This window comes from Leuresthes tenuis, unplaced genomic scaffold, assembly GCF_036924035.1.
Source record: "Leuresthes tenuis unplaced genomic scaffold, fLeuTen1.0.hap1 SCAF_15, whole genome shotgun sequence".
In the NCBI taxonomy this organism is placed as follows: domain Eukaryota; kingdom Metazoa; phylum Chordata; class Actinopteri; order Atheriniformes; family Atherinopsidae; genus Leuresthes; species Leuresthes tenuis.
Genome location: NW_027325369.1, coordinates 6,375,440 through 6,390,643, shown reverse-complemented (window position 1 = coordinate 6,390,643; position 15,204 = coordinate 6,375,440). Strand labels below are relative to the sequence as shown.

Below are 15,204 nucleotides of genomic sequence, written 5' to 3'. Positions count from 1 at the left end.
TGTCTACTCCTCTTATGTCCTCTATGTTGTACAGTTGCAGGTTATTGGCTGGTAGTTGGATGGAACCACCCCCTTCTAGGAATCTTTGATAATGAGGAGTGCCTGATCTGGGTTAACCAGTCTGTGTGGATCCCATCCATTAACAGCTAGTTAATTTGTGCAGCTAGGTATTCGTGGAGTACAGCTGTTTTTTTTTTAGCCAGTAGGTGTGTCAGGGCCTGGTGCAGTCCAGCTCTTCATACTTGACTCTTTCTTGGATGTCTGCCACTGTGATGGTCGCTGGTTTCTTGTTCTGGCACATTGCTATAGTCAGCTGTCAGATCCACTAGCCATGGAGCATTGGTGTTATGTGATGCTTCTCATATGCTTTTTCAGTGATTTTCAGTGAGTCTATTCTCATCTTATTACCCTGCCACTGAGCGTACACTTTGGATGGTTCGGTGGAGAACGTCCCATTTATTCCCCGAGTCTCAGCTTTTCAATTTAACTTTCTCAGGCGGGTAGCCAGAGCGTTGAGTCATTGTTTGGCAGTCTCCAGTGCCTCAGGTATAGAGAGTTTGTTGTGATTTTTAGGGAGTTCCTTCTTCATTTCACCTTTCTGAAGCTCTGACAGCTGGCTAACCTCCCTCTGTGTTGCCTTGATCTTGGCCTCCAACCTTTGTCTCCATGGCAAGTACTGCCTCTTACTGTTCATCTTGTGGCCAGGCATTTGTAGGATCACTGCAGCTGCAGCTTATTGGTCTCTGTGATGGTCTCAGTAGGTATAGTATGTTGTGATGCATTTACACCCTTTAGCAAACTTTCTGAACTTTCATACAGGCTCCAGGTTATCCATGATCTTCAATCTCAGGTCAGCTGCCCTTGTGTTAAGGTTTCTCAAATGGGGATGATGTTTCCCCCCTGACCTGTTGTCCTGGCTCCCCCTTGCTGTAGCATCTTTGTACCCCATTGATCTCTTGTTGCGGGTCCTGAAAAGATGCCTACTAGGTCATTTGCCTACTGAGGGTTGTCAATAGCATTCTTTCGGTCACTTTCGTGATGTTGGAGGTCAGGACAACTGGTTTGTAGTTACTGAAGGCAGCATAGATGAGATTTTTTTTCTGTACTGGAACATATATGTCTTCCATAGTACTGGAGCATTCTCGTCACTCAGACTAAGGTTATTGGCTTTATGAGAGAGTTTATTGATCCTGCCAGCTTCTCTGACAATAATGCTGCTTCCCCAGCTGACCACAGTGCAGTTAATGATGGTACTTGCTACCACAGAATGATAAAAGATCTCCAGCAGTTTTCTGCACAAAGTAAATAATTTGAGCTTCCTCAGAAAAATAGTCCTAATGCCCCATCCTCTTCTTGTAAATGGCATGTTATGGCTATGTTGACCCTGATTTTGAATCAGCTTAGTTTATTTTTTGTCCTCTTGTCTTTGTGTAAATACGACACAAACCTAACCAGCGTCACCGAGAAGTACGAAGTGAATTCAATGTTTCAGTATAGTTTTTAGTAATTTCAGAGCACTCTAGATCTGAAATTTCCAATTTGAGTACACTTACCCATCTGAAAATATCCTACTGTGAAATGCAAGTGAAAAGAGCAACTGTCTTAAATTCACTGCATACTGTTCAGAAAACCTCCATTGTCCATATGTAAAAATGACCCCTGCCTAAAACTGACTGTTAAAAAAAAAAAAAATCAAGTAAAGTTACTTATTTTTGTTGTATTGAATAGTCTAGTCTAGATAATAGATTTAGTCAAAACTACTTCACTTCCACACTTTGACTCCTTTGGTGTTTTCCTTTTGTTTAAAATGCTTTATTTTTGTGAACCAGCTTTTTTTAATTTACCAACAACAAAAGAATAGACATTAGAATGAACACATGTAGATTTGAAGCAGGCTCTCCCACACTTGTAAGAGACAGTCTGTCTGCAGATAGATTACTTCGGATGTTTTTCTCCAAACATTTTACAGTTTTACAACAAAAATTGCTTTAAACAAGAAAAATGTATTTGCAATCTCTCATATCAACAGACTATATATGGTATTAGAATAGAATAGAATAGAAAATACTTTATTCATTGTCCAGTGGGGGAAATTCAAATTAGTCAAGTTGCTCAAAATTTTTCAAATATTTACAATGATTGTATGTTAGACAATAACAACAATACTACTACTACTACTAATGATAATAAATTACTAAATAAATAAATTTGAGAAGAACATGTCAGCAGTCACTGTTAAAAAGCCTTATGGCTTATGGCTGTGGGGACAAAGGACCTCCTGAACCTCTCAGCACAGTGAGATGCTCCTCTGTCCTACCAGGATGCTGTGGAGATGATTATTCTCCAAAACAGAATATAATTTCCTCCTCATCCGTTGCTCCACCACAGCACTGAGAGGGTCTAGCCTTCTGCCTACCACAGAACCAGCCTTTTTTACCAGTTTGTCCAGGTGCCTACAGTTTTTGTCTGTAGTGCAATTCCCCCAACAGACAACAGCATAGAACAATGCACTCTCAGTAATAGTGTGATAAATCATGCATATCATGTCACCGCAGACATTGAAGGACCTGAGCCATCTCGGGAAGAAGAGACAGCTCTCGCCCCTCCTGTACACTGCTTCTATGTTGGCAGACCACTCCAGTTTACAGTTTACCAAATACAGAAGACAGCCTGAAATGCTGTGACATCAGTATCTTAACAGATGTTATTAATGTACTTGGGTTATATGGCTCGAAGCCCGCAGGGACACTAACTCATGGTGCAACAAGTCTACAAAAAGTCTCCACCCAAAAAAATAAGTATCTTCCAATTATTTTAATGCTTTAAAGAAAATAGAAACATGTCTTAAGATTACTTTTTTGGTTTTAAAACTATGTATGTATTTTGAAGCTTCAAACAAGCTATCCTTGTGTTAAATCAGTGTTAAATATTTCTTTCTCTATTGGCCTTTTTGTCATCAAGAGCCATTGTGCTAAAAATGGAGGTACTTAAGTATACAAAAGGTAGCTAAATGTGCATGTACAAAGCATGCATGTAAATGATTGGATTTGATGTGATTAAACAGCACTTCTACAATGATTTTTAATGTAAAGTTTGTTTGTTTGTTTGTTGCATTATTTTACTGCTTTACAGTGGTACAGTAGGCCTGGTCCTCAGGGCCCAAAGCCCTGCAGTTATTCCAAGTGTCTTTGCTTCCACGCGCTTGATTGAAAAAGCACTTCAGCAGGTTGTTGAAAAACTATTCAGTTGAATCACATGTGCTTGACCATTCATAGGTCATTCATAGATTTAAACCATGGCATTGTGCTCCAAGTGCTATGTGTGGCTAATGTTAAACCAGTTCAAATCCTTGTGCCTTGGTTATAGCGCACTAAAACTGCAAGTCTCCAACCACAAATCAAGGATTGTCCAATCATTTTACAGCTTTAAATTTTTTCAAAAGCCTCAAAAACTGAAAATTTCAGTCACAAAAAGTCTCCTAAATGAGTGGAATATTTACAAGATATATAATACAGGAAAACAATGGTCATTAATTAAGGCATCCCAAAGATGCAGTAGAAATTAGATATCTCTAACTACCTTGTACGTGAGCGAAAGGGTATCTGTGGACATCACAAGGAGCTGATGTGTAAAAAGAGTTCAAATTTACCCAAAGAACAGTAAGGGTACTATCTGCCAAGTTTTTCTAACTCTGCAAATGTGATATCTGTAACATCTTAAGGTTTATTGGCTGGGGAGTTAGCCTCAGGTGGAGCTGTAAAATGGTGAAAATGAGCAGGTCTTGAAATAATTGAGATGCCTACCAGATGCACAAAGTACAACAATCATCAGTTCAAGAATAGTTCAGAAGAGTTTATCAGAAGATCCTTTTCTGATATGAAAAGGTACAGGCACAGGAAGCGAACTGTTAGTCCTCTGCTGGCTCAGTAAATTAACAGCTGTGATGAACTCTGGGTCTGAGTCCAGAGTTCACTGCCATGTAGAGCTCACTGGTATCCTGTTTACCATCTGCACCGCTCAGTGTCCTTTGTCCTTCTCAAAGAATAACACAAAAGAATATCACTGCAGTAAAAATCTTTACTTGGTAAAGACAACATTTATTATTCAAAAGACATTTAGCTTTTCTTGATGTTTATGTAAGTTTTTGGTTGTGCTCCTTGTGTGTGTAGCTTGGCCCCCGCAGGATATCATTCATTCAGTTTTTTTTCTTCACTCAGTGGGGTTACATGAGTGCCATCGGATCGGATTAATGGCTAAATTACAATAAGACTGAGTTATTCAGTTCATGCACCTTAATCTGACAAAAAAACGGATCGGGTTACTCGCGATCGAATTAAGACCCCGAGATAATACGATCCAAATGTACACTGAACGTGCATGTAGACGGCAGTGGATCGGATAGAGCGTTCTGCGCATGCTCAAGATTCTTTCCTGGGATCATCACCCAGAAGTCGAAGGAGACGATATTACTGTTGTTGTCGCCGCTGTCGGACAGAAATAAACAACGCGATGGAGAATGCGCTATTGTGCATCGCGTTTGTGCCATAACCATGCTCCTCTCAAATGAAATGTAGGGGGACGTAGTTTCATCTTGCTCTTCGTTCACCATCTTTCTCGAATGCCTTAGTTTTGTTGTTGTTGTTGGTGAAGACATCAACCGGAAGTGGCTCTATTAGCAATAGTAAAAATGGGTACAGCGCTACCTATCATACTGTGGTATTGCATGCTTTGTGCCAGTGATTCCATTCATTCATCGCCACATATCCAAGGATAATTACCCTTGCTCAGATAAGGAGCATAACCCAACTATAGCTATAATCGACTTAATCTCATTATGTAAACCAGCCAGGTCACCTTTTTTGGCCACGTGATTGTTAATGGTGGGGAACAAACAGTAAGTCGGACATTATAGCAGAGGGGAAAAAAATAATGGAGCAAAACAAAAAGTTTATGATTAAACTGCAAAAATTAAACCTGTTACATCTAAAACTTGATGAATGATTGTTGGGAGTAGGGCCTTGAGAATATTCGAACGAGCAGGGCTTTGAGGCTGCTCGAACCACATTGTTGAGGATAAGAATATCTGTCTAGACAATGATGAAGATGTAGCAGCAATTTCAGATACAGTGGCGTTCGACAGATAGTGGGTCTAGATCAGATAGGCACAGAATTATATCAGAAAGTATAAAAGGATCTCACAAACTAAGGTTATTTGGAATCTCTGTGCATGCTGCCATGTACATGGATCCATGTTGTTCTGATCAATAAATTCCCCATAAGAGGCTGACCGAGACGAGTTCGACTACTGTTTTCTCCACAACATGATCTCTGGAATTATAGAGCACAGCCTTACAGAGTTTAAAGAACTGATCAGGCCCCTCACTGACATCAGCATTGGCTATTCTGCTTCTACATTGTGGATGCAGTGAAATGACTGTTTGTGTTTCTGTGTTTTTTATATTTCAGGACGTCATTGCTGGCTTCCTGTACAGTGTCCTCATCCTGCTCTTCTTCCTGCCAGCACTGGATCTAATTGACAACTTTAACTTGACTTGTCGCTATGCTCCACTCGTCATCATTTCCCTTCACGTGGGCATGGGCCTCTTCTCCTTCACTCTGGATGCCTGGAGTACTTCACGGGGCGATACCGCTCAGATCCTAGGCACAGGCGCCGGCGTGGCTCTAGCATCCCGTGTCAACCACCACCTCGGCCTGATGCCCGACCTGACAGCAAATCAGCTCCCTTTAATGATGCCTGTTTTCAGTGCCAGCCTGGTGGTCACAGCTATGCTGCGGCACATACTTGGGGTGCTAGTTCTGGTGGCCACACGGGCGCTCATGAAGTCCATTACCATCCCGTTGGTGTGCTGGGTGTCTGGCGTGCCCAGCGGGGACGTGAGAAAAGCCCGGCAGCACATGGAGGTGGAGCTACCCTACCGCTACATCGTTTATGGGACGGTGGGGTTCAACGTACTGTTCCTGGCTCCCCTGCTCTTCAACTACTTGCAGCTCTGAGTGGATGTTATTTCGGTGTCTCCTCAGTCAATGGCCAGAAAACTGTGAAGTGACACAAATTGTGTGATCTCATCAGTTTAGCTACTTTTCATTATCCAGTGTCCCATCTGGGTCAGAGGTAGTTGGTAATGGGACTAATGAAGGTCAATTAAAGCCTAAACTCTCATCTGGATGCAAACTTTTTGTCAGATAATTTTTCTCTATCTCCTGTTAGTTTGTCTATCAGGTTAGCTTTGAGGACGACTGAATCAGGAGTAACCTGCTGCTTTAATAGATTCCTAAGTGCATTTTCAGGCAGGGGACATTTTGGAATGGCTTCAGCCTTTCAGTTCAACCTGTGGCAACTGATATTCTGCAAGACTGAGAAGTACCTAATGGCAACTGAGAGATGATATGAAAAATGAAAATACTAGAATTTACTTCTATAATTAACAGTTTGGACAAAGAAACATAGAGACATTTTTGGGAGACCTAAATTCTACCAATACTTAAATTCTCTCTCAAACTGCCACCAGATTACAATCAGCAGAAAGGTCTCATTTAATCTGACTAAGTTATTAAATCCCAGTGATATAAAGCAGGGAAATAGAACATTCTCGTGTAAATTAAAGCTACAAGCAGGGGAGAAATACATTTTTTGCTGATCTTCTGGAGATGTTGCTCTCTGTCATAGAGCCTCTTAATCAACAGTCTCTCACTCTTTTCACTAATTTCTCTGAGCAATAATATGACCACTATGTAAGAAGTGATTCATTCATAGAGAATGTAAAGTTGAGATTATGCATTGGTTTGTTCTATAAAAGAACACATCGCTGAATGTGTTTATAAGTATTAGAATTAGTTTATTTTGATAGATTGGGATTATATTATTATTATTATGGGGTATTTCAGCACAGTACCGATTAGCAGATCTTGCATTCAGCCGTGCAACTCAGTAACTTCTGCTAAGCATCTTTCTTTTTTTTTCTTTCTGTGTCTCTTCTCCACTAGATTTGACCACTAAAACAAAAGCAAATCTAACAGCCAGCATGCCTCACAAGATGGCAACTGCATCGGTCCCTGCATACAACATGGTGCGACTTATCTTCACATTCTCTGCGGTGTGTCAGGAAGTGGCCCCCTTCGGTTAGGTTTGACTGCACATGTACAGTGTTTTCTTAGAACACTGTTTGTTTCTTTCTATCAGGCAGCATTATGTCTTAAATCTGCTCTGAGATTGACTACTTTTCATAGAAGATGATGGGTAAAAAGCAATGACCGGGCACATATTGTACCATTCTGAGGTAAGAAGGTATTACTTTGTTTGGGAAACGAACCTTACCTTTTAAGTAAAAGTTTACTTGAACCTTTACTTTGATAGTTGGAATGTTAATGATTGGAATCTCTGCTTGGCCCAGATTTTTAAGTGTTTTTTGTTTTTTTTGTTTTTTTTAATTAAACAATGTAAACACTTAGTGTTTGATTGATGTGATGAACGAAGGTGCAGTTCGTCCGCTGTTGTGAATTTTTTTCTCTGAGAGGGGAAGACAGTGAAAGGCAGAGCAGTGAAGAGGATGAAAAAGTGGAATGGCTTGATGTGCAAATGAAACTGCTCTAATTCAACCACACAGAGGAAAATGATGACCAAGGATGCTCGTTTCATTTTAGAAATATTCCAGATTCTTTCCCCTGTAAACAGTTATAATTGTATATGTTCTCATTTTATTTTTCATTTGGACAATAGCACTGCTTATAATGAACAGACTGCATAGATTTGAGCAAGTTTTTTTTTTTTTGTTTGTTTGGTTTTACAGTCCAGCTTCTCAGGACAGTCTTGACATCGACACAGTGACCATATAAGCAATAAGAGGAAAAATATTTCCTTTAAGTTCTGGGAAATAATAGGTTTTCCATGGTTTTTTTGGACAGTTCAGCTTCCAAGTGGAAATAGCATAGCTTTTCTCTAGTATTACAGCAATACTGAATATTAGTGTGTTTGGAAATGTCAAGACCCTTGTATCCTGATCAACTGTCTGATTACGAAAGGAAAAGATCGTACAAACTGTGATTTAGCCGTTTTTCACACAAAAACTGCTTTTTATGGACGAAACAGGGTTAAACAAAGTTCCCTTTCTTCTGTAAGCGCTAGTTAATGGAACCGGTTATCCATCGCAGATTGAGTCTCTCAAACTTCACACATTTTCAAAACTTCACACACATGCACCGGTTGTCCTAAAAGCAAACCTTTTTCTGTGCCACTAACAGCTGTGGCCTTCTTTACTCGTTGTCATTGTACACTGCAGCTGACCCACAGTGATTAACGGACTATCTTCAGATGGCTGAAATCATACTTTTTCATGAGTGAGGACCAACTCTGCTCTGACTAAAACAAACATGCTGCTTGAGGGATTAGAGCTGTTTGTTTTGTTTTTTTTTCTCAATCATTTGTATTCTGCAGCTGGCTGAAGAGAGTTATTCTAGTAGTTCTTAGTTATGTTAGTTTGATATACATATGTTCCATCACGTCGGCCAGAAAATAGAGCTTACATTTTTTCGTAATGGCCATATTATTGTTAAACTGACAAAACTTTAAGAACATTTTACATGAAAATGTATTTTTAACCTTTCGAAACAGTAGTTTGAATGGAAACCCACAACCCTTACACGCCTTTTACTCAGGGTACAAACCGCCGCCACCGCAGCCGATCGGCACTGTGGCACACAGCCAATTCATGCTTGTTGTTTGAATTCAGGGCTGATTTCTGAGTTTGAAACAAACACAATTCAAGATAAAAGCCTCTCAAGGGCTCGCGTACATTTGTGACCAAAACATGCGCCTGTTGGCGCTCCTTTTCTAAATGTGGATATTTAAACCACTTAGTTGCTTTCAGAGATATCACATAACTTTCCTCAGCGTAGAGAATTTGCACAGTTTTTGTTGGAGTTGTCAACATTCACATTACATTTATCTGCTTCAACAACCAAATGAGCTCAGAAGTTAGGGTTCAGAGTTTGTTCCTGCAGCTGATGAGACTAAACACTGTTGGTTGTAACAGTAGCTGTTGTGGAACTTTCGAATCTCACATACTTTAGTTTTAGGATGTACTGATATACACCTGGAGCAACTTCTCAGCTGGATCAATTGAAACTTTGGGGGAAAAAAAGTTTCCACCTGACCTGTTTTCCTCCCTTTTGAACTCAGCACCATCCAAAGCCATATCTCGGTGTCTCCTATTAGAGACCACTTTCTGTATGAAGTGGTGGATGATGAAAGAAAATGTGAGCATTCCTATGTTGAAGGAGGTCACAAGTAGAGATGCCTCCCTTATGCTAATCCATGCTTATAGTCGCTACCAGTTAAGGGCTTTGCTTGAGGACAGTTCCTTATTTTTCCTTCCTATCAGGTGGTGCGTTCTTGTGCATTTCACCTCTAAACTGAAGCGAAAACGTTCATTTTCTTTAGTCTTAATTAGCTCTCCAAGCTGACTTTAATGTTGTATTTGTTTTTGTTGCATATGGTACTGTTTTGATATGAATGCACTGTTCCCAGAATGCACTGTTTCTTCCTCTGAGCCGGGCAGAAAGGGTGATGTTGGACCTAAACATTGAAATCGGACACAAAATGATGGGAGCCTGAAGTTAACATCTTGGTTTTGGTTGAATGAATATTCGAGTTGATTCTTTTTCTTTCTTTTTTCGGGAGTTACTTAGGATTGCGAGTATTCTTGACACCACTAATTGCAAGCAGATGACATTAGTTTATAGATTTATGGCACATAATTTCCTTGTCATGTTTAAAGTTTTCGTTCTAAGAATACCTCAAAGTTGTATTATGTGTTGTATTACCTTCTGATCAATTGGTATGTTTTCAGGCCTAAAAATGGTCAAATAACGAAAGCCCAAAGTGGCACCAAATATCCAAAACTCAAAGATTCAGCTTATTTACATAAAGACACAAGGTGGCCTCTACACATTTATCCCGGTCCACTCACACGTTGCATCGGTTCCTGATGGGTTAAATGACTACATGTTAAATTCTCAGTGCAGGACTTTTACATATGATCAAGGTTTAAAATCTATTTGAACTTTCTTTATTGTTCACTTTGTGCTGCTGATAGAATATGAAATAATCGGACTGTTTTAGTGGTTACCAAGTCTCCTCCAACTGCTTCATTCACAGTGTCAAACAACTCTTTTTTGGAAATTTTTTGAGGCTCATGAAAACCAAATCTTCCAGCTTCGCCTGTGAGTTTCTTGGCTGCCCGGCTACTTTCACTTCCTGTGGCCTTGCCTCGTGCACAACTGTATTTCTGTTTGTTTTAGTGTTTTTTCTTTAAATTGAAATGTGGTTTCCTCTGTACCACTGTAAAGAGAAGCGTGTCCCCGTCTGTTTATCCTGTGGTGGAACTTAGTTTCAGAGTGGAAGATGACACTCATCAAACAAAAAAAGTCTAAATCTATTACATTTCGTCATGACTGAGAACTGATTTTGTGATGAAAATGTCCATGGTGATGATTCTCCTGTTCATGGAGGAGCTTTTGAGGAATAGATACTTGAGATTAAACAATGAAGATGACCACAATCTTTTGTGTATTTAAGTTTTTGAGTCAAAGCAGAGCTCTGCTTTTATTTTTTTTTTCTGTCATAAAAAATGTCGGATCACTCTGTGCTGTCGTGTTGCTTTTGGCACTTTGTAGCTCTATAAATGTTTAATTTTAAAGGTGAGAAAAGAGACATTTAAAAAAAAAAAAAGAAAGTTTTGCCTGTTAATCACTGCCGTCACTCAAATTTGCAACAGACCAATTATTTGCTCACTTCATGTCAGAAGTATTGATTTGAACTTGCACACATGTCAGAAACCTATTTTGTTTTTTAATTTTACTTCGTCTAACTCTGATCATTTAAGGCTTCCATTCCAAAATGCCTCAAATCATATTAAGGAAAACCAGAAGACGACAGACTGATGCTGGATTGTTCCTTTTGTAATCGGAGTTTTCATGATTCTTGCTTTCTCTTGTTCACTCGTGTTCTGATCAGACAGGCGGGAACATTGGATTGGAGGACCCTTTTATGTAGTTTCACAGTATTTTTTTATACATACTGTATTTGCAGGATTTAATTTTAAACTTGTCCTATGATTCAAAATGAGGTGTGGGTTTCTGTTTGTGTGAAATTAACTGAAATAAAAAAAATTAATGAAATAAGATATTGCCTCTCAGTTTTTACCTACTTGGGTTACAAATGCACAGGAAATAGTTTGCAAGCCATAGTAGTATACTTGTCACATGTTTTCTGATGTTAAGGATTTTACACTGTGAGAGGTTTGAACAGCAACAGGAAATGGTTTGCAGCACCCACTCATTCAAATGTTTCTTTATTCCTGCACTTGTAGTTGTAGTCACATTATTGAAGCTCACAGTTAACTCTGCACTGGAAGCTAAAAGAAAGGCTTCCATCTTAAAACGTAGAACGTCTTCTACCCACTGCTTTGACGTTTGTGCAGTTTAAGGCACTGAGCAGCTCCTCCTGTTGAACGTCTCCTAAGCTCTACTGTAATAGATTTTACTTTCGGTCTAAAAGCACGTTTGGGTTTTACTGATATGCTTGAACCAGATGAACAGCAGAAGCGAGAGCTGTGACAATATTGTAGCAGAATCTTCATCAGAAGGGACACTTCACATTGCTTGTTTCTGCTTCATAGTATTGTGTTCATTTTCTGCTCCTGCACAGCTCCTGATAAAGTTTATGTGGCAGTCATCGTGCAACATTACAAATGTCTCCTGCTGTGGAGCCTCTGGAATATGACATGAGCACACACTGTTGCTTCTGATGGTTTGAACGGGACCATGAAAGTTTAAACAACTCTGTCATTTTAGTGTTTGCGTTCTGCCTGCAGAGCTGCTCTCCATACACACATGGTGATGTGGTGTGTCACAGGATGACCAGCTTTCCACTTCACTTTGCCAGAGCTGCCCAGCTGCGGCAGAAGACACACTCCAGCTGCTGGCCCAAACATTAAAGACATTTCTCTTAGTTTTTATTCTATTCTTTGACTTTGAAAGTAAATTCTTATGGGACTGAGACTTAAGCTCTGCTCTGTGAATGTTTTGGTTGTAATAAATGAGCCACTCAGGCTGGACTAAAGAAGCAAAGACACTTGCAACCAAATAAGCACTCTTTATTTATCCTGATAACTTCTCATGTGTCTGAACAAGGTCAGTAGCATGTGGGGAAGTTCTCATTAGAAAAGCTACATTTACATGGAATGATCAGGTTCTCCCATAGATGAATTAATGAACAGGCCAACAGGGCACTGAATCAGAGACTCAAGGAGACCTGGCGGCTCTGGGTCAGTAGCCCAGTTTATATGGCAAGTTACTGATAACATTTTGTTCAAACCATTACAAAATCACACACAACCATAATGAAAAAAGGAGAAAAACGAGACACAAAATAATCTCGAGACACAACCCAAAATTGCAAGTCATGTAAAGCTGAGCACAAATTGACCACAAAATTTATCTAAAATATCCACAAAGAGACTCCGAAGGGTCACAGTGGTGCACTGAATGACAAGAGACAAAGAGCTATTTATTCCTGTTAATGTCACTTTATTTAAGGTGTTTCTGTGACACTGAATGGTAAGATTTAGGTCAGCTGGGAAGTTTCAGGCCAGGCTGCTTTAAGTAGTTTGAGGGGTGCTGCTGCTGCCACCTACTGGGCTCCTATACATCTAATTTTTTCTTGTGCGTCATTAGTCTACATTCAATCTCTTGACTTTTTTTATTCTAAGAAGAGGATATAGAATAAAATGGTGAGTTATTTTCATGGTGCAAAGTCTTTTTTCAGCAAACAAGTAGATAGGTGCACACACTGCATTAATATTATAAAACATATTTGTATGACTACCCGATTCAGAAAGTTGGGATGGGATGGAAAAATGCAAGACAAGAAAAGGAAGAAGAGGAAATACAGGCAGCATGAACCAATGAATTTAATTTTTTTTTTCATCAGCTTCGTTCATTTGTTAATATACATCCACTCCTGCATTTGAGACCTTCAACACATTCCAAAAGAAGAGACTATGAAGTTTTTAACACTTACCTTCACACAACACTTTCTGACATTGACACATTCTGACATTGAAGTTAACATGCGGTTATGTGTTATTTTGTCCCTTTCTTCCTGCAAACCATCTTAAGGTTTGCAACAGCACACATTCTCTGTAGGAGACAGGTAAGGACAGCAGGCTCTGATTTGGGGTTGTACTTTCTGGTTTACAATTTAGTGTTAAGACTTTTTGAATTGGACTGGAATTTTGGAATGAAAACTATTCTTTTCCAACTGAGAAAACAGCTAAACATTCAGCCAGAAGCAGCTTCTCAGTAAGGCCAACAACCATGGGGTCCATAGATCAGATCATTTGGAAGAATTTTGAAAGAACAAGTTTCTGCTCCTCAACAAACATTTATACATTTATCTCAGCCTAATCGAAACTTTAAACTGAAGCATGAATTACATCCTTGTTGCAATAAGCAAGTCATTCTGATGATTTTGGAGCTATTCTAAAGATTTCTTAATTGGAACATCACCAAATCTGATGCAACAGAAATAAAGCACAACAGTTGCATGTTCAATGACAGTAGAACCAACATCATACTTATTGAATAAACTGCAAGCAACAAAAGGACCACAGAGAGACAGAAAGTGGTCACAAAATTATTCCAAACTAACACAATGTTACCACGACAAAAGGTACGGCCACAATACAATACAGTGGCAATCAGAAATATTCAACCCCCCAAATATTTGAAGGATTGATCAATTAAAGTTCGTTCAAAGAGTAAGATCCTGCTTTGGGTGACTTCTTTATGAATCGAATGATCCGTAAAATCAACACAGAAAAGGCATGATGTAGGATTTATGTGTAACAGAATATTTTGTAAAGATAGTCATGTCACAATTATTCATCCCCTATGTACTATTTCTGTTATTAAAGCTTTCTGACAGTTTTTATGGCCTAAAGTGAAGTTGAAACACAATTAAGGGAATTTTACACTGATCCTTCATTTGCTACATCTATGATGCATATGTAAACCAAATAATATTCCACTGAATAAACAGGGACGTCAAGGCACACTTCACTCTTAACCACAAGGATCATCAATAGTCACCTAGAATATTCAGGAGGAATTTGGACAAGACTACAGATTTTTGGAGGGCAACTCTATGGACCTATTGAACAAACTGGAACTGTTTGGACATATGGACAGTATGGCATACCATCCTCATGGTTAAGCTTAGAGGTGGGTAAATTATGATGTGGGTCTGTTTCTCTGCGGCAGGAACTGGCAATCTTTACAGTCTGTAGACAAATTAAATATTGGTGACTTTCCAGCAGGACAGTGATCACAAACGCACTTCCAAGTCAACCAAAGTTTGGTTGAGAAACAGATAATGGAACGTCTTGGAGTGGCTTAGTCTGTTACCAGATTTAAATCTGATTAAAAACCTTTTTTGGGATTTAAAGAAGGCAGTTGCAGCACGGAAGCCATCAAACATCACTGAGCTAAAGGCTTTTTGCATGTAAAGAAAGGGCAAAAATTCCTATTGAGAGGTGTAAGAAGTTTGCCAGTACTCACCGAAAACGTTTGTTATAAAAGCTAAAGGATGTTCCACAAAGGACTGAAGATGGGCGCCAGATAATACTGCTCATGCACATGTTAAAAGAGTAACATGTCTCATTTGAACTTCAGAGTTAAATCAACTTCTGTTGTAAAAAAAATAACCCAGATATGTACAAAGTATTTTTGTCTTTTGAGGTGAGGGGCTTCAATATTTCTGATTTCAACTACATGTCCCACTGTGAATCTTTCTGAAACGTTAAATAAAAGTCTCAAAGACAAACTTTGGGCTTTGTCTTAACCTGGCTTTGTCAGCATATTCCAGGCTGGTAAAACCAGGCTAAGATTTGAAAAAAGACTTCATCAACACAAGATCCGAGGAAAAAAATAACCTTACAAAGTATTACATTTGTTACTTTGTTTATTTATCTTTGTGTTTGTTTTCCGATGTATTTATTTAGTGGCAAAGTGCCATCCCTGTATGGTATTGAGCATCCAACAGGAGCGGAACTATGGTCTGAAAAGAAGGTTCCACGCGGTCTCAAAATACTGTAACACATCGCTCGCCCTCCACTCTACGCGTGT

At 39.3% G+C, this 15,204-nt stretch overlaps 1 protein-coding gene across 2 annotated transcripts in view; it reads left to right on the top strand.

The window, feature by feature from the left end:
• sgpp1b (sphingosine-1-phosphate phosphatase 1b) overlaps positions 1 to 11,193 on the top strand; it is a 29,942-nt gene extending 18,749 nt beyond the window's left edge. The window contains exons 3-4 of one of the 2 annotated variants that reach the window (XR_011907705.1): positions 5,467 to 10,413; positions 10,445 to 11,193. Coding sequence is in view for 1 of the 2 variants with exons in the window: in XM_072365480.1 (XP_072221581.1) it covers positions 5,467 to 6,015 (549 nt within the window). In the remaining variant the exon portion in view is untranslated. Of the gene's footprint in view, positions 1 to 5,466 lie in introns of both variants that reach the window. The other variant, XM_072365480.1, reaches the window with a different exon arrangement.
• Positions 11,194 to 15,204: the final 4,011 nt, after the last annotated feature.